Consider the following 24265-nt stretch of genomic DNA (forward strand, 5'->3'; position numbering starts at 1 on the left):
ACCAACATGCCCCTTGTCTCTAGTCCAGCTGTCTTTCTGGAGCCCCCTTGTGGAACCGTCCACCCCCACTTCCTCTTGATAAGGTACCTCCAGGACAAGCTGTCAGTAGTGACTTGCTGCCCCACTGTTGCTGTGATTAACTTCTGTGATTGCCTGTCAGCTGCAAAACTGGGAAGTCTCCCCCCAGGGCCCTGCACCTTTATTCACAGATAATGTCACGTCCAACAGGACAGCCTCTTTCATGGCCTTGCTCTCACTGTTCTTCACTGGGAATCACTCCTGCTTCTCCTTCAGAACTGTGACTCATGTGATTCGGCCTCATGTAGTCTACCTTCATTTTAACCGAATTTTCTGCCAATGGAGGGTGAAATTCACAGACTCCATTCTGTGTCTGGAAGAGCCCCTCCTTCAGCCCTGCTTAGTCTTCTGTGCATTTTCTGATTCAGACTGGAGCTTGTTTTTATTTAGCTCTTCAGCTAGAGCTGTTGTCTGGCTATGTGGCCACACTAGCCACAAACAGAGGACGTGTGTGGACTGTACTGTCAGTCTGCCTGTGTGCTTTTGGTCTCTGAACGGGTTTGAGAGGTGGTAACATCAGATAAAATCAGACAATGGATTGTTGCCCCCCCACTTTTGGCACGCGCACGCGCGCGCGCACACACACACACACACACACACACACACACACACACACACGGCTAGATGGCTAACCCAAAGAGAGGCAAGCCCTAGTTGGTATTGCTGTTTTTAAATACTTCTAGGTTCCCCGAAGGGCTGAGGATGCTACCATACCAAGAAAAGAAGCCTGGTGATTCTCTCTGTCCAGGAGAGGGTGGAGATTGGCTCAATGTTCCTGTCTCACAGCTGTTGTACCCTGGTTGGTGACCGCCTAATACTGCTATCAGAATTTCTTCAAGGAGAAAATCTAAGGGAGTCTTAAGTGGAGACTAAGGGAGAGACCCCCCCACACACACACACACAAACATTCTTCTCAAGTGAGAGCTGATGAGGAATTCTTAGATACTGTTCTTCTACTTCTGTGAGTTAACTTATCACTCATGCCGAGATGCCCAGAGCTGTTTCAGCAGTATGATTTCATTTGAAACTCCAGAAATTTGGTAGAATCAAATGTAAGACTAATTTGCTTTGCTAATACCACATTTTTATGTCTGATGTCATACTGTTTCTGAGCCATGTGACTATCATCTTCCTTCTGTTTCTGAGAGAGCCCACCCAAAGAATCTATTTTTTTCCTAAGTTTGCATCTTCTGAAACTCTAGTCGATAAGATCAATAGACCATTCTGTAGCCGTGTGTGTGTGTGTGTGTGTGTGTTTACCATGTGTGTACATGTTCATTGTGCAGGCGCCTGTGCTTGTATGTACTTATGGAAGCCAGGGGTTGATGTTGGGGGTCCTCATTTGGTTTCCACTTGTTTTGATAGGATCTCTCACTGGCCCATCAGCTCAGTGATTCATCCAGACTGCCTGCCTGTCCAGCAAAGCTCAGGGATTCCCCATTTTGCCTCCTCATTGGTGGGATTAAAGGCAGGTTCCTCAGTACCTGGCTTTTTACATGTGTGCTGGAGTCCAAACTTGGGTATTCAAGTTACCATAGTGAGTATTTTAGCAATTGAGCCATCTCCTCGACTCCTCTTGACTTAATTTTTGATATGAACTTACTCGAACTTGAAGACGGTAAGGACATTGCTGGCCTCTCACCTTTGCAGGCAGGATAATTGGTGCTGCTGCTCCCAGCTCTTTCACCCGAGGCTGGTGCTTCTGCTCATGCCTTGGACATATTTCCTAGATGGATTTTCTTTAGGAGGTGACCAGGTCTGAGAGTTCTGTTTATGTTTTTGGAGCTTTTGTTTTGTTTTGTTAAGTTCTGCAGATCAATTCCAGGGCCTTGCACATGCTTGGTAAATGTCCTACCAATGGCTTCTGTCTCTAGCCCCTCGTGTTTTGAGATAGGGTCTTCCCTTGAAGCTCAGCCTAGCCCTAAGCTTCGTACGAGTGTCCCAGCCTAACTTCTAACCTGTGTTACTCCTGAATCAGCCTCTTAAATACTAGTACTAGAGTGGAGTGCCGTTATGCCTTGCTGGAACTCAGTTCTTACAGAACCTGGCCATCATTCTCATTGGCGTGGCACTGCTGTAAACCCTTTGGCACAGTCATAGAGTCCCAAGATGCTCACCCTACCTTGTTTAGATCAGTGATCCTTGCAGCATGTCTGACTCCCTCTCCAGAAAGCTCCTTTATGTGTTAGTGCCCGAGTGTAATGACTGCTGTGGGCAAGAAACTGTAGTTAGCCCTTCAGGAATTAGCCAGAGGAGTTTTCTGGGTAACACTATGAGATTATTTCATTTTAAAGTTAGGGAAGTTGGGAGTGAAGGAGGCGAGGCTTGCCCAGGTGAGCAGCAGAGTCAGGATTGTAATTCCGTACAAACTATTTATTTTTACTTGACGGTTTTGGCTTTGAGTTTGATTTCTCTATGGGGCTGGAGAAAGTCCTTGTTCCCAGAGGCCGGCACAGAACAACACAGACTCAGTGTGTGCTGTCCTCGGATGCCCAGAGCAGACTTGAGAGGTTACACCCTTGAGCATGAATTCTGTGTGTGATGCATGTTTTCTTTTCCCAAAACTGGAATAGAGTTTGGAACAGCAAATATTTAATCAGAGCAAATTCCTCTTGTTAAAATCGTGTTGGTTTGTTCAGCTTGGAGGTTATTGCCTAAAAATACTCAGCACTTACTGAGGGCTAAATGTGCTAAGTCACCCACAGAGCATAAAGGAGGCTTGGTTAGGATTTGGAGCAGGGGCTGTTTGCCCACTTCTAGTTTGGATCGCATTCACAGCGCCACACACTCACCCTTGGATGAGCTTCGGGCTGTGGCCACAGGAGAGCTTGACTGGGGTGAACAGAGGAAGGCTTTATTGGGAATGGTGCAGAAGTCTTACCTGCCAGTGTTCAGGGGAAGAACAAAAGGAAGGAAAGGGGTGGGGGTAAGGTGAAGGATGGACTGGTGTAGTTGGAACATGACATGTATGTTGGTGCATGTATGATGGTGTGTTTGGGGGTTCAGGAGGTCGCATGCTCAAAGACAAAAAAGACAAGTTTTGTAAGTCGGCACTTGGGAGGCAAGTGGGTTGCTGTTAGTGCAAGGTTACCCTGGGCTATGGGGTGAGATCCTGTCTTAAAAAAATGAAAAAAAAAAAAAGGGAGAGGAAGAGGAAACAAAGGCAGACCACAGTGGGTGTGCTGGGCAGGTAAGCCATACAGGCTGGAGCAATGGTTGAGCGGTTAAGAACTTGGTTGCTCATGCAGAGATGGGGGTCAGTTCCTGGAACCCATGGCAGCTGATACTCAGTTTCCTGGTTTCTGATGCCCCTTCTGTGGGCACTGCATTCATGTGACATACAGATACACATACAGGCAAAACATCAGCACACATAAACATATTTTTAAAGGGGTATATATAAATGAAATAGTCTAATAAGTGAGGTTGTCAAGTTTCCTCTTTGTAAATATAATTTTTACTGTTTAAAGCGACATTCTTTGTCACCAGTACTATTCATATAGAGTGGCTTCCTTTGGGGCAAGTTGGGACTCTGAAAGTCGTTTTGTTTCTGGTCCCCATTTATATTGATGAAATTTTCTTGTTATTCGACTCCAACTTAAGGAGAAATTAATCATTTTGGCTCATGGTTTCTGAGGATTTGTGGTCATTTAACTCAGTATTTCTGAGCCTGTTGTGGGAATTTGAGGTGTTGGAGTGGCTGTTCTCTGCATGGCACAGAAAGTAGGAAAAAGGAACACTCAGGAAGAAGCCGGGGCACGATATAGCGCAGGAAAGGAGCTGGAAAGATTGTAAAGGGTCAGAGGTGGTGGACAACCCCAGGGAAACGAGGTTTTCCTAATGCATGGGGACTGGGGCACAGTGTGGACTCGCAGACTGACGGCATGCAGAAGACCTGCAGAAACGTAGCATGAGCAGAGCTCCAGCACGGAACAGAGTTCCACGTCTAGCCAAGAAGCTGTTGGAAATTGATAGTTGCTGGGAGGGAGAAACATAAGTTTTCTTCAGTGGAGTAACACTGGGTATATCAATCACACTCCAAGGCAGGCTCAGTTCTCAGGAATAACTGGAAATACAAATTGGATTTGATGCTTTTTGTGGTTTTTTTTGTTTGTTTTGTTTTGGGGGAAGAGATAACATGTAATTGACTGAGTAAGAGAAGGGGGTAAGGATCTGGGAGGAGTTAGAGGAATGGAGAGAATATGATTAAAATGTATGAAATTCTCAAAGATCAATAAACAAAAAGGGATAGCCCCGAGATATTGCCCAGTTACCGCCTTTCTCCAGCTCTGCTCCACCTCCTACTTTTCAGCCCCTCCCAATTACACATCGTGTCACGAATCCATTACGTCAGGTCTCATGAGCAGACAGTTCCTGGACTGTCACACCCGCCCACCCAGACGTGTGCGGCTCCGCTCTCCTAGGAGTTTCTCAGCCTGATGAAGTCGACGGTCAGGATTCACTGTCACATCATTCTAACCTAGATGCTCACTCATAGTACAGTCCAGCTAAAAATAAATAGATAAGATCCTGCAACAGACGCTCACACGGCTTCTCTCATGCCCTCCATTGGGTGCTTTCCATGTCTTTGTGCTCACTTTTCATCACTACTCCGAAGTGGTAAAAAGGTGTTCTCATTGGGACGGCTCAGACGTGCTCTCCAGGGCCTCGAGTTATGTTTGTGAAGAAAATCAAATTTGTGCTGTCTTTGTCTCTCAGCTTGAATCTTTGTGGCTATACTTTCCTTACACGCAGACAGCAACACATCCAAGAAAGATTCTTCCTCTCTGCTGCTCTCCCCCCCCCCCCCAAACTGGAGGGATGTACCTCCTGAGTGCTGGCATTGTAGCTGTATATCACCTGACCTAGCTTTTGTTACAGTTAGGGTTGAGCCTAGGGCTTCATGCATGCTAAATGAGTACTCTACCAATTGTGCCAATCCCACAAAAGTTTGTATACATAATGTGTATAGTACTACATGAGTGTGTATAGGTGTGTGTATGTGTATATATGTATTGTATAGATGTCTACACACACATTTCTATTTGTAGGTGAGTAAAAGTTCACCATCAATTAAGTCGTTGACTCTTCTGTAGGAAGGAGTGACACTTGGAATGACTATAGGCAGTTTCTCACCTCATAATATATATGTTATACATTGTGTATTTCAAGAAGTGCCCACCTATACTCTATAAATGCAAAGGAAATTCTGATATTGAAAATCGCTGGAGTAACTAAAGATTGATCAGTACTGTTATTGGGACTGTAATTTTGAAAAGGGGTTTAATAAATTTAAGAACAAGTCTTTATACTTTAGAAATGTCTTTAATTTTATGTGTAAGGGTGTTTTGCCTGCATGTGTGTGCCTGGTGCAGTTGGAGGTCAGAAGAAAGCATCAGTTCTCCTGGAAGGGAGATTACAGAGCCTGAGCCACCATAGGTGTGCTGGGAATTGAACTGTGGTCCTCTGGAAGAGCAGCCAATGCTCCTAACCCTAAAGTCTTTAGAGGGTGTGTAGTTTTGTGTTTAGTTTTGTTGTGCACATAGCTATTTTTTGTTTTTAACTTAAGGCTGGACAAACACTCACAGACAGTTCCTCTTTAGCCCAGTTCTAACAGGCAACTTTTGTATTTCCTTCTTCCTCAGATTCCTTTTTTTGAAGATTTCTGTAAAGGCATTAAAGCTGGTGACACCTGCGAAAACCTGGTGGGATATTCTGCGGTGTATCGCGTCTGCTTTGGAATGGCTTGCTTCTTCTTTGTGTTTTGCGTACTGACCTTAAAAGTCAACAACAGCAAAGGTTGCCGGGCCTACATCCACAATGGGTGAGTCTTCTGTTCTCCCAGGGGTGTTCCAGGACCCCCTCTGCTCACCAGCACTAACCGATCTTCTGGAGAACCAAAGATGGGTTGTGTGACTCTGATAGCCCAAGAGCGACGGTGCTGTTTTTGTGCCTGATGCATGATCAGAAGTTCAGTGTGCACAGAGAGGTGTTGTTTCTACCACGGCCATTTCAGGTCATTTCCACCCTGCCCTGAAACGGTGTTTTGTACAATCAGAGCCGTGCCAAGTGTGCCTAATTATGGGTGAAGGCATTCTGCAGTCACTTCACTACCAGGGGCAGCAGCATGGCTGGCGTGCTACCGTCAGAGAGGTCTTTTGTGCAACTTTGAATATCATTTAAATATATTTTCTGTTTTTCTCTTCCCAGCTTCTGGTTCTTTAAGTTTCTGCTGTTGGGGGCCATGTGCTCAGGAGCATTCTTCATTCCGGATCAGGACACCTTCCTGAACGGTACAGATGGGTATTCCGGGCACCTGGTTATTTTGTTTTTACACCTCGTAAAATTCTTCAAAAGTATGGTCAGGTATCTTATATTGTGAACTGCTTATTCTTTTCTGAGTTAAAGACTGTTGAGGTGTTAGGGATTTAGTTCAGCGGTAGCGTGCTTGTCTAACGAGTGCAGTACCCTGGCTTTGGCTCCAACAGTGTGTGGGAGCGTTAACGGCAGCTTTACCTGCCTCCACACCCCGTCCCCTGTTCCTCTGCTGGCTAAGGAATTGGAATGATGAACTTATCGGCCTGGAGAGTAAAGCAGGTCTTTAGTGTTTGCTTGCAAACAGATCTGACACATCAGATCATGCCTCTGCCATGAGGGGACCTTGTTCTCTCCAGGTACCACATAGACCTGGCAGCATGGAACAGTCGTTAGCTGTGAAAACTGGACAAGGAAGTCAGTCTCCAGTGTCTTTCTAAAGACAGTGTGTGTGAAGTTATGTAACCTTGAGTTATACTCCTTATTTGTATTTAATATGAAGCCACTAATCATATCTGAAACAGAGCCTCTTCCTCGGAAAGGATCAGGTAAAAATGTTATGACGTCTCAATTAAAGTGGGTTAAACACTGCATTCAACCTAAATCGATTCACTTTTCTAACGGAGATGGCAGTTCATAGGCACCAGCCACACTTCCTTAGATGCCCTAGATATTAGGGTTCAGCTCCACCTTTAGGGATGCCTCAGTTCATAGGGTTTTAGAATAGTGTGTCTAAGTCTTCCTTCTAGCTGTAGCACTGTTAACTAGTTTTTATTCTCCACAGAGAAACCTTTTGTGTGTATTTTAGCATATTGGAGATAGATAGCTAGAGTGAGAGGTGACCTAAAGTCCTCAGGCCAGCTGTAGCTCAGTCTTTTTATAGACAGTCTGCAACCCACATGGCACGGTTCATCCAACATTATAGTCACTTTATAGCAGAGCCCAAAAGACCTGAGCCCTTGTCCCCTCCTTTCCATACTGAATAGTCAAGACTCACTGCCCAATAAGGTTTCAACTCTTGATCTTTCTAGCAATATTTCCTTTTGCTTGTGAATTAGGGACCTTTGTGGACTTTGTGAACTCCTGCATCTATTGAGACAGCTGTCAGTTCAACATGAGGTTCAGTTTGGGTGCTCCAGGGCAGACTGATGTCCAAGTCTCAGCCGTGCCCTTTATATGTGAGAGGATTTGCCAGTTGTCTTAGTACTACGCTTTCTGTGACTGTGATAAAATACACAGACAAAAGCAACTTAAAGGAGAAAGGGCACATTCGAGAGTTTGCTTCAGGGTAGGGATCAAGGCAGTGTCTGAAGTAGCTGGTCACAAGCCCAGGAAGGAAAGCAGCAAATGCCAGCTCCTGTGCTCAGGTTGCTTTCTAGTTTACACAGTCAGACTCCTCTGCCCAGGGAATGGTTCTGACAATTAAGATGGATTCTCCAGTCTTAATTAACATAGATAAACCCCTGTAGGTTGTGTCTAGAGGCCCATTCTGTCAAAGAGACACCATCGTACCAACTCACATCTTTTATCTCCTGCTTAACAAGTATGCATGAGATTAGTACCTACTTATATGGTTGTGTGGGAATGAAATGTATTAGAAGTATAATGAACGTGAATCAAAAGTTCATTTTCTTTAAAGTTAAATGCATTCAGTGCTCACCTCCCTGACCTTTGGGCAATGCTCTTTTGCAGCCTGGCGCTATGTGGGAGCTGTGGGGAGCTTCGTCTTCATTGGCATTCAGCTCCTCCTGATTGTTGAGTTTGCACATAAATGGAACAAGAACTGGTATGTACCTTTTGTGGGAAGCTCTCCCTCATGTAGTCAAAGAAACTGCCTTGGCTGAGAAAGGGCTACTCTGGGTTCCAGTTCATTTGGATCTCTCTGTTTTCTCTTCTCTGAAATTGCTTCCTGTCCTCTCTGCCTTCCCATCTTGCTTATGCCTTTTGTGACTGTCTGTGTGGATCATGTGTGACTGTCTGTGTGGATCATGTGTGACTGATTGTGTGGCCCCTGTGTGATTGCCTGGCTGTGTGGAATATGTGTATCTGTAACTTGGATATGCTGCATTTAGGCCCCCAGTCTTATAAGGTTAAGAAGCCGAAGAAGCCACAAATCCCTTGGAGCATGAGATTCTTCTGTGAAGAATGAGATGAAATCGTTCTCTTCTTTAAAAAAAAAAAAAATTGTCTCCACTTTCCAAGACACAACATCCCTTTGTTTGACATAACATCCTTTGCTGTCCTGCTGGACGAAGCTGTCTTGCCTGCAAATACTCTTTAGTGCCTTGAAAACAGAGTTCACATCCCAGGCCACGGGGGAAATCCTATTAACATCTTTCTTTCTTGTTGGGCTACACTGAGGAAGTGGCAACCAGACACGGGTCCTGTCCTTGTACTGAGGCCACGTTGATGTTGAGGTTCAGAACAGTGTGCTCCACAGCTCTGACTTGGTCTCTGTCTTGGTGTTGTTGGTGATCAACTCTGGGCAGGTGTTCACCACTGAGCTAACTTCTTTGCTTTTAAAATAATTCTCTTTTATACTCAATAAAACTGTTGCTTATTTATGTCTGACTGTCTCTGCAACTCAGGCTGGTCGTGAATTCATGATTCTTCTGCCTCTGCCTCCTGAGTTCCAGGATCCTAGGTGTATATGAACTATGGCTGCTCTCTTATAGATCTTTGTAGGCATCACTTTTTAATACTGAATTTTGACAAAACAACAACAACAACAAACAGTGCCATATGAGTGTACATTTTATTTTTTATGTTGAATAAGACAAAGCACACTGTCCAGACTTTCTCAGTACTTTGTATCTTAAACATAGTCTTCAGCTTGGACATTGTTCTGCTTTTGTTTCCTAAACTTGATGATGAGGTGACGTGGCTGCTGAGGGTACATGAGCGAAGACAGTGTAGTGACAGCCATTTTGCTACTTAGTGGATAGTAGGTTAGTACAGCCCAGTAGGACCAGACTTCAGATGTTGGGGCTGGAGAGATGACTCAGTTGTTAAGAGCACTGACTGCTCCTCTATAGGATCCAAGTTTGGTTCTCAGCACCCATTGTGCACTCAGCTCACAACTGCCTGTAACTCCAACTCCAGGGGATTGGACTTCTTCTTCTAGAGACACACACAAATAAAAATACATATTGAATGTTTACAACATAGTGATTGGTCACACAGAAGTGTTCCTGGTACATTTTTGATATTTTATAAAGTCTTCTTCAGTTACATATTTCAGTTGACTTGTGCCCTTGTAAGAGTTAGTTATTGCATGTTGTCCACATTTTGAGTCACTTTTAAAATTTAGTGATTTGTACTATCACATCTTCTAGGTCACGCTTGGAGGCAGTAGTGTTTTCTTAAAGATCAGCTTAAGGGGTTTTGTTTGGCCCTTTGTACAGAAGTACCCATAACCAGTTAGAAACACATCTTAGCCGACAGTGCTGCATGTACCGTCTTTATTTTGGACAGGATCAAGGTTTCCTCTAAAGTTCTGCAGATCTATCACTCGCGCGTGCTTTATGCTGAGGTATTAGTGTCTTGGACACCAAGCCCTGACTTGTATGTCGCGTGCATGTTCCCTGGGCATGTTTGTGCTTCTGCCTCTCCTCAAGAGTTTTAACTGATCCGTTAAAGTTTTCTGGCACTGATTAGTAATGCCAAAGTTTAATGGGCATTTTGGAAGAGTTTGATCACTTCGAAAACTCAGAAGAGATGGTGGTTGAGCAGTTAAGAGCACTCACTGCCCTTACAAAGATACCCCCCCCACCCCCGCCGCGGTCAGTTTCAGTGCCCATGCAGGGCAGCTTGCAGCTGCTGGTACCACCTGCACCTCCAGCTTCACGGAATCCTACGTCACATTTAGACTCCTTGGACACCACATACATATGAAGCATATTTATACAGCTGTCTTCCTACACGAAAACAAATCTTAAAAAAGACTTTTGCAGACAGCAGTGTTGCCTTGAGACTAGAATGTCCCAAAACCTTTGACGGCACACCTGCAGTTGACTGTCAGCCTAAAATTAATAGTAAGCTGGGAGCTCACTAGAATTGTTTTCTTCCTTTTAACTTTTATGCACACTCCCCCCCCCCCCCCGCTTTTCTGTTTTTCTTTGATTTGAATAGACTTATTTCAGGGCTAACACAGAAAATTTGATTACTGGTTTTAGGGGAATGACTTACCAGACGCCACTGTTTTCTTTCTCTTTTATTTCCTTTATAAATCTATCAGAAGAGAAGACCCCAAAAGCTACAAGGTAGACATGCCACGGACCCGCAAACCAGATAAACACACATCTTTCACCCCCTCCCCATTCTGGAATGTCACTTTGAGGAATGTTCCTTGGCATTTCCAACACCAATTTCTGTACTATAAAATGGCATGGTTGGTTGGATTGGATGCTTAATAGTTGTGGTTTTGTTTTATGTTTTACTGTCTAGGTCATATTCACGATTTGAAAGGTCAGCTCAATTTTACAGTTGAACTAATGGAACATACAGGTGCTGGCCAGATGGTTCAGTTCTTGGCACTAAACATATGAACCCATGTGTTAAAAGGAGAGAATTTCCATAAATTACTTTCTGACTTCCATACATGTGCCACGGTACATGCGTGCCACCTGCCCACTTGCCCCTCCATAAACAAGTAACTGATGAAATAACAGAAAGTAGCTAGTATAGTCAGGCGTTGATAATGAGACTTGATGTTCAGAGCATTGGAGATTTTAAATTCCCCTTGTTAGGTTTAGTTTGTTCCTGCCTCTCATTGAGCCTAGGCCCAGCCAGCCTTCCCAGCCTTTCTTTCTTCCCAGCACACATCTTTCTGCTATGTGCATAGACTCTGCCAGTCAGCCGGTGTGGTACTCTTCTGGTCTCTGTCCCGGGACTTCTTACTCATCTTGTGGTCAATATCTTCTGGACAGTTGTGCTCCAGACAACACTTTGATGGGCATGGAAATGGAAAGGTGATTAGTCACAGTATTGACTGGGATGGCCTCTGGCAGGATGCCAGCAGGAGCACAGGTGAAGCTGGAGCAGCAAGACTGACAGCCTCCTTGCTATTTCACTAGGGCATTCTCAGGGAGCGCAGCTCACTTCCCAGGCACTGTTCTACATGGTAGCAGTGAGGCAGGGGGCAGCCCCAGCCTGCTCTGCAAAGCTGATAGTGTTGTAGTGGAGAGGTAGATCCCCAAGCAGAACCGCGCAGCTATATAAAGGGCGCATACGAACTACACCATAACGGGTGCAGGAGAGTAGGCCGTCCTTTGGGAGGACCCTGCTCAGACTTAAGCTTGCTGGGCTTGTTTAAGGAACAGAGGGACATCTGTGTCTGGGGCCCAGTGGCGTGGGAAGAGTGGGGAAGATGATATCAGAGATGGCCCTGGGCCAGATCATAGTGCCTTTGAGGGCTAGTATAAAGGCTTTTTTAAAAGTTGTTTTTTACCCGGGGCATTGCACCTGCTAGGCAAGTACTTCACCACTGTGCTGCGTTTCCAGACTTACAGCTTTGGCTTAAATGAAATGCTGGGAGAGAAGAGTCTGGAAGGGAAGAACGTAACTGAATCATTCTTAAAAAACCAAAGATTAGAGAGGGCTGGGTGCGTGCTAAGGAGACTGGTGGGTGCTCCCACACTGGGGGTGGAGCCCGGTCTGACCAGGGTTCAAATGTGGGTGGAGCCCGCGGTGAGGAGAAGATGTGGAGCTGAGGAGAGCACCTATGGTTCTTGTGTTTTCTTTCTCTCTACAATAAGAGTATGGTTGCCATTTTCAGAGGCTAGAGGGGAGGGAAGTGAACACAGAGTCATTGTGATCTGCCAAGGTTCACATGAGACCAACCTCTGAGGCAGAAGAGGCTAGGACCGAACTCTTAACCTGGGCTACCAATGTAACTGTAAATCCCTCACATGCTAACAGTCCCAAGACCAGAGGAGGAGCAAGCAGGGCCGTGCCCCTCCCTCCGGTGCAGTGCTCACCTTTTGTTGTGTACTTCACCTTGTCTCCTTGTCACTTGGTATATTTTGTCCCCCCCCCCCATGTCTTATTTTCTCTCATTTTCTTTGTGTATCTTTCTTATGGAGTAACTCTGAGGTCATCAGAGTGCCTGACTTAGTGTCAGGAATGCGATGCTCATTATCTCAGCCTTCCTTCCTATTTTCTCTGTCTCTGGCAAGAGTGACCTTTCCGTTGTGAAAGCATTTTAGCTGTGCTACTTGAACCCTTTCCAGCTCTGTGGGAACATTAGGCAAGCTGCGTTCTCTGAAGGTTGTGGGAGTGTGATGCTGACACCAAGAGCAGCTGAATCACGAGGTGGTGACAGCCAATCATCCAGTCTCCCTTTGTTCTGTCCTTTGCTTAGCTTTCGTAAAAGCCTCCTCTTCTTTCTGAACAATTTCTACAGAGTTCTGCCACCACTAATCTTACTCATACCTTTATTAATATCTATAAAAACTGCAAGGTAGGTTCGTCTCTTAGTTTCTTTATGGTATATCCCAGTAAGCCATCCCTTCTCTCCTCTCCCCTCCCCTCCCCTCCTCTCCCCTTCCTTTCCCTTCCCTTCTTTTGTGTGCATATGTGTGTACATATTCATGTTTATGGGGTGAACATATGTGTGCATGTACATGGAAGCCAGAGGACAGCGTGAGCGATCATTCTTCAGATGCTGTCTCCAAGTGGACTGGACTTGTAGATGTCCAGAGAACACCAGGAATCAAGCTGTTTACACCTCCCCAGTGCTCTGTTACAAGTAAATGTCAGTATGCCCAGTTTTTAGATATGGAGCCCAGGGTCTCATGCTTGTAAGATGCACTTTTCCTGAGTGAGCTACCTCCCCAGCCCCAGGACAGCTTTTCTTTCTCTGACTTCAGAGACTTATTAAATAGTTCGCATGTGAGCATTGTCTCTATGGGAGTGTGTGCATGCGAGTGCAGGTACCCTGGAGGCTTCGGGTTCCCAGGAGCTGGAGCCACAGGAAATTGTGAGCCTGATATGGATACTGGGAATTGCGCTCAGAACTTCTCCAAGAGCTGTAAGTGCTTTTAACCACTGGGCCATCTCTCCAGCCTCTCTTTCCCTGATTTTATTTACTGTAATATTTCCTCATGGTATTTCAGAGATTGGTCCTGACACAGGCCCTTCTCAGTACATAGGGAAAAGAACCGGGGCTGCCCAGGCTTCTGGGAGTGGAGCTGTTTCCCCTCTAGGAGATGTGGCCTCAGAGGAGCTGCTGGCAGCACATGGAATGAGAGTGCATCAGCTCCATCCAGGCTCTGCACTCAGAGAGAGGGAGAGAGAGAGAGAGAGAGAGAGAGAGAGAGAGAGAGAGAGAGAGAGAGAGCGAGCGCGCGAGCACGAGCTTAAAGCCAATCCCACTTCATGCCCCAGTGCTGCCGCCACCTTCCCCAGCACTGCTAGCATTCAGTATGGAGAGCGCTAGGGTAACGCTGGAGGATGTTCATTTTAGGTGTTGAACACACTTGGGCCAGGAGAGGAAACTCATGTTTAAAGATGGCTCTAAGCCTAAGTCAACAAGTCTGCATAATTGTGAGAACTTTCTAGCTGAGGTAGAGTGCCATCATTGCTGAAGGTTCAAGGATATGAGAACCATATCCGTGGTTCTCGTGTCCCTGATGTGGCCTGATCCTGTCAGTCAGTATCTGAGGGATATTTTTATCTCTGGAGAATGGGAGCCTTCACTGACTTGATCTCTCTCTTTCTCTCTCCTAACTCCCCTACCACCTTCCCGGAGAAACAGGAACGCAGGCACTGCCAGTAACAAGCTGTGGTATGCCTCGCTCTCCCTGGCGACTCTCATCATGTACTCTGTCACTGTTGGAGGCCTGGTCCTGATGGCGGTGTTTTACACACAGAGGGATGGCTGCACTGACAACAAGATCCTCCTGGGAGCGCACGGTGGCCTGTGCCTGCTAATCTCTCTGGCAGCCATCTCGCCCTGTGTCCAGAATCGTAAGTGTGGGTTTCCTTTCTTCTGTATGTATTTTTCCTTTGTGATTTGGAACACATAGAGTGGTGTTTTTTTAAAGCCCAAGTCATTCTTTAACTTCCTGTGGATAGGCTCAAGTCTCGTCTTCAGAGTCTCCATGGTTATTTGGAAGTGATGGCCAGGTTTACTTTGTGTCCAGGAAGATCTGAACTTAAGGCATTACATAGGAAGATAGAGTGGGGAGCTTTTCCATGGGTATGGCTTGTTGTGTCCTGGGTGAAATCTGAATGATGGGACCCAGAAGGAGTTGTTTCTGGATTGTCTTGGACAGGTGGCTACCAACCGAGGACAACCTGGCTCATGAATCAGGAATAGAAAGTCTTACCTGGTTGTTTCTTGTCTCATGACCAGAGTCTACTCAAGTGAAGTCAGCAGAACTGTGTGAGCCTGGCCTTGCTCATGCTGTTTCAGAGCCACAGAGGAGACAGGGTTGATAGCACATTAGAAAGTAGAGGTGTGAAATCAATAAAGTACCTCTCACACCTTAGCCTTGTGTGCTGAAGTCATACTGCCTTCAGAGTTACAAATGTGTACCCAGTCTGGTGTCTCTTGAAGGACTTTTACTCTATAAGTGACTAGTCTACACATGTGGTTCAGATCTGTGCATAGGAAAACGAAATATGGACAATAACTATATAGCCCCTTTGAATTCTTTCCACGCTGTGAGTTTGAAAAGCCAGGCATGTTTGTGCATGCCTATAATGTCAGTATTTAGGAGATGGAAGCGAGATGATCAGAAATCTACAGCCAGCCTTTACTGCATAGGGGTGTTCGAGGCCAGACTGAGCTAACGAGACTCATCTCCTTCAAGGAAAGAGGAAGCAGGTGAGGAGTAGCAAATAATCATAACAAGATTATTAGTACAAGATATTATCTGTACTAAGTTTTCTACTGCATTACAGAAATAGAGGCGATTATTCTCCCAATCCCTGCAACTGATCAGTAAAGAGTTTCCTGAAACAAACTATCAGTAATCTGGCTAAAAGCTCCTTTGGGCTCAGTCTTACCTTCTGAAACAGGCAGATCATTTTGAAATACTTTGCTTAATGCATTAGTTCTAAGGATGTCTTATTCCAAAGAGCAATATTGTGAGAGCCTATTACAGTACTTCTATTGATAATTATAATTGAATAACAGTAATTTCAGAAGGAATTTTAACCAGAAGGAAGCCTGAGTCCTTTCATGTTAGTAGGTGGTTAGAATTTTCAGTGAGGAGACGTCATGTGTCAGCAGATTCTGTAGTTACCCTAAATGATTCCAATACTAAGTTGTAACTTAAATACTGTAACTTTTAAAAGTCCCTCTTCCGGTGAATGCCACTTCCCATAGCTTTTATTTTTTAGCCTAGACTAGGTCTTGTACGTAGTGTGGCTAAGAGTATTTCGTTGTTGTTTTGCTTTGTTTTTGTCTTGACAACTAAGTGATTGTGCTTCATGGATTGTCTAATTCTCATACACCTGTGTGTGTTCTGTGAAGTTTGTCTATCACGCTAAGCCACACAGTGATGCTGATTCTCTTCTGATCTTGTGATTTATGAACTAATGTTATAAACTTCAGGGGGAAGGGCCTGAGAGATGGTTCAGCGGGTGACAACATTTCCTGCTAAGTCTGAGAACGGAATTTAATCCCTGAAGCCACAAGGTAGAAGAGAACCGACTCCTGCAAGTTGTCCTCATGGCGCTTGTGCCCTGCGTGTCTGCATCCACCCATCCATCCATCCATCCCATTGAAAACCTCCATGGGTCTGGGCATTGTATTGCATAGCTTTAGGGTTTGAAGCGTTGATTATGGAGATGTTGGCGTTTTTAAAATAATAGTATAACAGTAGGCATATCCTCACCCAATTTTAATTTTTTTTTTCTGAGACAAGCACGTCATTAGATTCTTCTTTTCGCTGGTAAAGATGGGTGTAAAGTTTAAGGAGTGTCATCGATGGAGAAGGAAATTTGTTTAAGGTCCAGTGTCTTGCTGCTGGGCCTTCAAGCCTGTCTTGTCTGTGTCTTGTTCCAGGACAGCCACACTCCGGGCTGTTGCAGTCGGGGCTGATAAGCTGCTATGTCACATACCTCACTTTCTCAGCACTGACCAGCAAGCCTGAAGAGCAAGGTAAGGAACGTTGTTCAGGAGTGTGTGCTGATGGTACACATGTCTTCATTTCCCTAGAACCTGAGCTGGCGAGGAGTCTCTAAGTCAAGGAAGTAAGATGATCTAGGCTTTCTTATGAAATAAAGCCATTAGCTGCAAAAACGAAATTTCTTCTCTTAAAAATTTTGGTTGTATTCAGTTGTGTGTGTGTGTGTGTGCGCACACGCGTGTGTGTATATGCACATGCATGTGTGAATGCAGGTGCTCCAGGAGCCCAGAAGGGGACATATGATCCCCTGAAGATAAATTTCAGGTCACTGTGAGGCACCTGGCATGGGAACAAGAGCCACAAGGACTGATAACCCCTGAGCCCTCTCTCCAACCCCCAGCATCTTTTGAGTCTTCCTGCTGAGTAGAAAAGACACAACCAGAGCTCACCAGCTCACCTTCCCCATTGTGTTTGGGTCTCCTCTGCACTCTGCTGTTCTGCTTTGTCAAGAACCACTTCATTTTATACTGTTGTCTTTTGTTTTGTTTTGCTTCATTTTGTTTCGATTTTTTTTTTTAGTTATTAATTTTTCCCATGTCAGGAGGTTATTCTCTGACAGTGAGAGGGGGTGGACAAAGTATGAAGGTGAGGGAGCCAAAAACCACAGTTTGAACCTGGATCTGTCACTGGCTGGCAGGGAAGCTCAAAGCCTGTCCTAGATGACATTCCTTAACAGAGACAACAGAACACAGCAAGGAGCATGGCTGTTGGGGCTCTGTTCTGTGTGTGGTTCTAAGAGCTCAGTGAAAATGTTCAGATGTGTGCATTACTCAGAACAGTGGCTGACACACAGCAAGTTCTGTGGGGTGTTACCTGTTACTAGTGAAAAGTGATTACAGTGAGTATTTTGAAAGCTTTCAAAGGCAGGTTATATAATCCTGGTGGACCTAGAACTCCCTCTGTAGACCAGGCTGGCCTCAAATCCACAGAAATCCACTTATCCTGCCTCCCAAGGGTTGGGACCAAGTGCATTGCCAAAAGTAAGATTTTAACTTACATAAGTAGTATTATATTCTAATATAATATTATGGTCCCCCAGCCTTATGAACAAAATTTTCATATCAATTTTCTAGATCATTATATTTTGTATCTATCACTTTTGTCATACATAAGTATACATATGCACTAATGTATGTATATACATACAGATGCATGAATGTGTGAATGTTTAGGTATATTTGATTTTCTATAAATCAAGTAAATTTAGTCTTAATTGGAGAGAAAATAGTTGCTAAATTTAGAAAACAAATATAATTAATTTAGATACAGGCACTTATCTGTCTTGTTTGTTTTGAGAGAAGGCCTTACTATAAAATCAAGTTGCCATGGAACTCACTACATAGCTCAGGCTGGCCTTGAGCTTGCTCTTTTCCTGCCTCAGCCTCTCAAGTGCTGGAATATAGGCACATGCCACCATGCTCAGATCGGGTCTTGTCTTCGTAGTGATGGTAGGAAGTAGTAATTGGAGATCTTATAGTAAGTATAGCTTATCCTGAGTTTAATTGTACACAAAAAAAGCTCAGTCCTGACTTAGTTTCCCCCGGGGTCTTAAAACTTCCTTTTCTGATTGCTTATGTATTAATCTCTGGTTTTAACTTAATGGAAGTTTTGTTCACAGTGGTTTTTTAAATAGCAAATATTTCCCCAAACAGTGAAACACTCTTTAAGTAGTACTACCTGAATATAAATGTTAAACTTTGTTCAATCTCACAAAAATTATTTCCCCCACTGGCCTCCAAAATCAAGGGTTTTAAAACCATAGCTGACATGGTTATATATACTCTTTTGAGATGAACTCCAGTGATAATTCCCATTTAGAATATGTGTTTGAAGAATGATTTGTATACTTTTCTGTTTTGGGGTCAAGTTGACAATCAGATCTAGCTGGATATTAATAATTGAAGCTCAGTGTTTTTTAAAAAATGCTAATTGCTACTGTGAGTGATATTATATGAACATTTATATCCAGATTTATTTCTTTAAACTTTTAGACTACCTCAGGAGGTTCCCAGGTCACAGTCTGAAAGAGGCGGTGTCCCTTGTCATCCATAGTAATCTGTCTTCTCTGGCTTAGTAGCCCCAGTTTCAGGCACCCATGACCCTGTCTCTAAGTGGATTGTTTACACCAGGAGGCCTGTGCTCTAGCCCTCTCTTCAGAGCTGTGTGGATCCAGTTGAAAAGAAAGCATAATAATATTTTTTAAGTGGATCTGGCTTCACTTTTACCGTTTTCTGCTTAAAATAGGAAAAGAGTAAGAGTGACTGATTCCCGAGTCATCACATCCTTGAACACTTAACTGGAACACAGAGGGTGCAGGGTGTTCACATGTGTGCAGATGTGGGAGAGCAGTGTTCTGAACTAGCGAAAGTGCAATCGTGCAGAATCAGAGGGAAGAGTGGAAGCCCCAGAGTGAAGGCCTCACTCAGTATTGAGAGGAGTCAGCCAGAGCAATCCGAATCTTCCCAGGTGAATATTGTAGGGTACAGTAGACCTTCCTAATGTGATGACTGTGTTTGCTTTGTATTTTCAAGTTCAAGATGAACACGGGAAGAATGTCACCATATGTGTGCCTGACTTCGGCCAAGACCTGCATAGAGATGAAAACATGGTGACCTGTCTGGGCACCTTTCTCTTGATTGTGTGCATCGCGTATTCATGGTAAGTCCTAGGGGTACTGAAGTTCAGCTTACAGGCTTTAATGTTACAGGGAAAAGGTTTTTTCAGCCCCTGTCCATAAGAGAAAAATAGCCACAAGTGACAGAGCGCTGTTGCTGTGTGGCCTCCTACGTGAAATCTGTGTACGCTTTACTACATTATGTGGGGCAAATTAAATAGAAGCAATGCTTTATTTAAAAGATGATTGAAAATTAGTTGCTGTGGCATCCACTGTGTGGAACACATAGTGAAGAAGATGAAAGCATAGTATATGCCAGAATATTCTGGCAAAACTGTGATCCATGGGAAACAGCATTTTGTTTTATTATCGGTGTAGAGAAGCCTGGTTGTTTTATGCATGGTCGAGTAAAGACAGAAGTGTCCCTCCTCTCCTGTGCTGAGACCATCAGTGCTATGAAGTTGGCCAGGCAGCATCTCCTAGGGTCTGGGAGAAACATGTAATGTAGGCAGGGTGTCTCTCATGTCTATGCCAAGGAGCCTCTACTGTAAAAACACTTCAGAGGTTGCTGGAGAAAAAAGTCAAGAACAGAAGTAAGTGGTTGCTTACCTATTCTGGGTATGTACTTCACTGGTAATGGAGCTTCCTTTCGATGGGAGCCTTTTCAGAGTGAGGTTTTACTTCAGCATGTTTAGTATTTGGTTTCCGTGTGTAGGAAACTCAGCTTGTCATGAGCATGTTATAGTTTTCCTCTTGCTGAAACTGAACAATCGTGGTGGTGACAGCCTGGGTGAGAAAAGTGTCTGCGTGCATTGACACACTCCTAACACTTCCTCTGTGAGGAAGGGGCCAGCAAGGATCTGCACACTGCAGACTGTTTGCTCAGAACTGTGACCAGCCAGGAAATGCTTGGTTGTGTGCTGTGGAGTTAAAGCGATGGTTCTCTAATCAGCACTGACCTGCAATCTCCCTGTGCTTTGTGACAGTCTTTTCCTCATGTCTGAGGGAGCCCTTCAGACATTTACTTCCATCTACCTAGGGCCTGCTACACTGAAACAGAGAGGGCTGAGGCTGGGGAGATGGCCCAGTCGGTAAAGGGAAGGCCACACAAGCATGAGGACCTAAGTTCAGATTCTCATCTCCAGTTGATGAGAAAGCTGAGCTTTGTCACCCACTGCGAGCCTGGTGCTGGGAATGTGGGCAGATGGAGCCCGATTTGCTGGCCAGGCAGTCCAGTCAGTGAGCTCCAGGTTCAGTGAGGGACGCTGCCTCAAGAGTAAGGTAGGAAGACATTGAGGAAGATACCCAGCATGTTCTGGTCTCTACCTGTGCGCACAGACATACAAAATTAAACAACGAGGGGATTCAAGTCTTTTTACATTTCTGGTGAGCCCATACCCCATGCAACCACTTTTCCTACTGGCTGTGTGCTGGCTAGTTGTTTGTCAAAGCCTGAGTAACTGGGGAAAGAGCTTTAACTGAGAAAATGAGACCCCATGGGGTTGGCCCGTGGGAAAACCTGGGGTGCATTTTCTTCATTAAGGATTGAGGTGGGAGGGCCCTGCCCTCTGGAGGTGATCCCACTCTCTGTGCAGGCAGTTGTATTAGAAAGCATGCTGAGCAAACCCTGAGGAGCTAGTCAGCAACAATCCTCCATGGTCTCTGCTGCAGCTCTTGCCTTGAATTCTGGTCCTGACTTCCCTCAGTGATGGGCTCTGATGTCAGAGTGTAAGATGAAATAAACCCCTTTCTCCTCAAGTGCTTTATGTTACAGTGTTTATCACAGCAAGCAGCAGAAGAAAAGCCAGCGTGTGAGAGTGTTGGTGAGCAGGGCTGGTGTGGTGGCCAGCGTGTGAGAACATTGGTGCGTAGGGCTGGTGTGGCGGCCAGCGTGTGAGAACATTGGTGCGTAGGGCTGGTGTGGTGGCCAGCGTGTGAGAGTGTTGGTGAGCAGGGCTGGTGTGGTGGCCAGCGTGTGAGAACATTGGTGAGCAGGGCTGGTGTGGCGGCCAGCGTGTGAGAACGTTGGTGAGCAGGGCTGGTGTGGCGGCCAGCGTGTGAGAACGTTGGTGAGCAGGGCTGGTGTGGCGGCCAGCGTGTGAGAACGTTGGTGAGCAGGGCTGGTGTGGCGGCCAGCGTGTGAGAACGTTGGTGAGCAGGGCTGGTGTGGCGGCCAGCGTGTGAGAACGTTGGTGAGCAGGGCTGGTGTGGCGGCCAGCGTGTGAGAACGTTGGTGAGCAGGGCTGGTGTGGCGGCCAGCGTGTGAGAACGTTGGTGAGCAGGGCTGGTGTGGCGGCCAGCGTGTGAGAACGTTGGTGAGCAGGGCTGGTGTGGCGGCCAGCGTGTGAGAACGTTGGTGAGCAGGGCTGGTGTGGCGGCCAGCGTGTGAGAACGTTGGTGAGCAGGGCTGGTGTGGCGGCCAGCAGGTTCACACGGACTGTTCCTCCAGTGCTCTTCCACTCAATGACTTGGCATTGAGTTAACAGCTGCAGTAACTCAGCTCTAGGATCTGACGTCCTCTTCTGGGCTCTAGGACATCGCACACACAATGCTGTACAGAGAGACATGCGAGCAGAACTTCAGACACATTTAATAAAAATGAACAAAAATCTCAAGAATATCGGTAGGTCAAGAGAGAAGTAGGTTACTAAGCTGCTTATAGTTCATTCTCAAGTCCAGTTGTGTTTATAAACATTCCCAGGAAGAGGGCTTGGAGTCTCAGTGGTTAAGAGCACTGGATGCTCTTGTTGAGGATGCAGGTTTAGTTCCCAGCACACATGACAGCTTACAGTCTCCTCGGACCCTAGTTCCACTCTGGCTATCAGGCACTCATGTGGTGCACAGACATAATTGCAGGTAAAACACTCATACTCATAAAATAAATATTTAAAAATAAAACAAATTAAAAAAAAACAACAGACACTCCCAGGAAGAGACAGACGAAACTTGTGGTAGTAGTAGCAGTAGAGATAAGTGTTTTCCTTTATTTTAATTTTTTGGTGTTTCAGTTTGTATTTATTTGTAGTGAAGTAGAATTTCTTTTTATCTGTTTTGATATTATCAGAAGAAATTGTAAGGGTACTTAACAGAATAAAATACTATATTTTTTGAAGGTTAGTCAGTGTCTAATAAAGCTGGGGTGGGGAAGTGGTTGTTCCTAGGCTAGCCCAGAGGTGTAGCTTTGCTTTGGCCATCTGTGGAAAGAGCAGAGTCCTCCTGGGTACACTGCATAGATTGACAGTCGTTGGGGCGTCTCACAGTATGAAATTTTCACCCACTCACATTTCCCCCCTGCTTCTCAGAGTTGTAAAAACTCACTGCTACAACTGGGTATGTTGGTTGTGTGACTGTAATCTCAGCTAATATGGGAGGCTGAGACAGAAGAATTACAAGTTTGAGGCTAACCTCAGCAATTTAGCAAAACCCAGTTGTTGTTGTTGTTGTTTTTAAAGTCACTTTTAGGACTGGGAGTATGGCTCAGTGGCAGAAACATTTGTATAAACATAGACACACACACACGCACCAATAAGATGGATTCAAGTCCATTTCCCATGAGTGTGTAATGGCCCCACAACTTAGCATAATAATTCTTAACTCTCAGCCTTTGCAAGGATCTGGGTTTGAAACTGCCCCCATCACTTTTAATTTGGGGCTTAAGTGGAAGTGAATCTGCCTGCCATTCCATATGTATAAACCCTAGATTTATTCCCTAGCACTGTAGCAACAAGAAAAACCAGAAAGATCTCTTTGAGAATTGAGGCGGCACAGTGGAGGTGGCAGACGGTAGTTTGATGTTCCCCAAAGATGTCAATTTTCAAAGCTGACAGCTGCTATTTATCCTGTTTAAATGCCAGCAACAAACGTTGGTATTAGTGCTGGTAATTAAACCGCAGAACTATAGGAGCCTGCAATGAAGGCGCAGCACAGCAGCGCACAGGGGATGCTTCCGTCACACTCGTAGGAGTTGGCTCAGTTTCCTGTAGGTCTGGAGATCAGATCCTTGTAGTGACCACTGCAGCGCCAGGATGTTATAAACAATGGGTTAGCTTCTAGGTCACAGGGGCTGAACTCAGACTTCACAGGGCCTTGAAGAAAGGCCCTGCTGCTAAGGGAGGGCACCAGTGCAATTGGGGGTTTTCAGCTATTTCCAGAGTTTACACTGATGAAGCATGGGGGTTTGGAGGATGCTCTCAAATGAGGCCACACTGTCTGGATAGAAGCTGTTATTTGAACATGATTATAGGAATAGTTAAATTCTTGGTGGAAATTACATAGGCTAGAACACTAGGTAGTGTGCAGATTAAAAGAAAAGAAGTAAGAAATTAAAGACGTGCTCGGTGTAAGACCCAGGATTGTCTGAGGTTACATTTTGGACTGTAGATAGCATGGCCCGCTTACCTCGTCTGTGGTCTCTGGGGATCCTTGTTTCACTGCCAAATACTTCCTTAGGCTGTGTCTGCCCCAGGTCCTACTGCCAGCGCTCTTCTGAGAATTTGCTCTATGTTGTCCTGTTTAAACCTTGCTTCCTGGGCCATGTTCTCTCTAGAGTCTCTGCCTGATGCCAAGGAGTTACCTCTGTGGAGAATCACCCCAGCCAGGACTCCAGGATGACTTTCACCATGACCCATTTGCCAGGGTTCCCTAAGAGTTTGCTCGGTTAGTCCAGCCTTCCCACACTCTCCTGAAATGTGTGACAAAGTCCAGCTTCCACTGGACACAACTGGAAAGTCCTTAACGTCTTCAGATTCGGAATACTGTTTTGTTATGCTCAGCTAAAGTTCTCAGCCTGGGGAGGATCCTGGAGTCCTTTGTATTTGTAAAGAATGGAGTATTGTCTGCAACTGTGCCTCAGCTTTACGAGCCCCATTGGCTTGAGCCTCCTTTGCTAGATTATGTGGAGAGATTGATAGTTATATAGGATGGATAGATAGATAGGTAGGTAGGTAGGTAGGTAGGTAGGTAGGTAGGTAGATAGATAGATAGATAGATAGATAGATAGATAGATAGACAGATAGATAGATAGATAGATAGTAGTTACTACTTTTTTATCACCACGACAAAATACCTGACCCAAAAAAAAAAATTGTTAGAGAGGAAAGATATATTTTGGCTCCTGATT

General features: G+C 45.1%; 1 protein-coding gene across 2 annotated transcripts in view; it reads left to right on the plus strand.

Annotated features, from left to right (window-relative positions):
* The window catches only part of Serinc5 (serine incorporator 5), a 101783-nt gene that overhangs the window by 63268 nt on the left and 14250 nt on the right, over window positions 1–24265 (plus strand). For both annotated transcript variants that reach the window (XM_048455916.3, XM_085676858.2), the window contains exons 3-8: window positions 5724–5902; window positions 6289–6371; window positions 8086–8179; window positions 14150–14361; window positions 16409–16504; window positions 19064–19190. In XM_048455916.3, coding sequence (XP_048311873.1) covers window positions 5724–5902; window positions 6289–6371; window positions 8086–8179; window positions 14150–14361; window positions 16409–16504; window positions 19064–19190 — 791 coding nt within the window. The remainder of the gene's footprint in view (window positions 1–5723; window positions 5903–6288; window positions 6372–8085; window positions 8180–14149; window positions 14362–16408; window positions 16505–19063; window positions 19191–24265) is intronic.

The sequence above is a fragment of the Myodes glareolus genome, chromosome 15, assembly GCF_982192425.1.
Source record: "Myodes glareolus chromosome 15, mMyoGla1.1, whole genome shotgun sequence".
Classification (NCBI taxonomy): Eukaryota; Metazoa; Chordata; class Mammalia; order Rodentia; family Cricetidae; genus Myodes; species Myodes glareolus.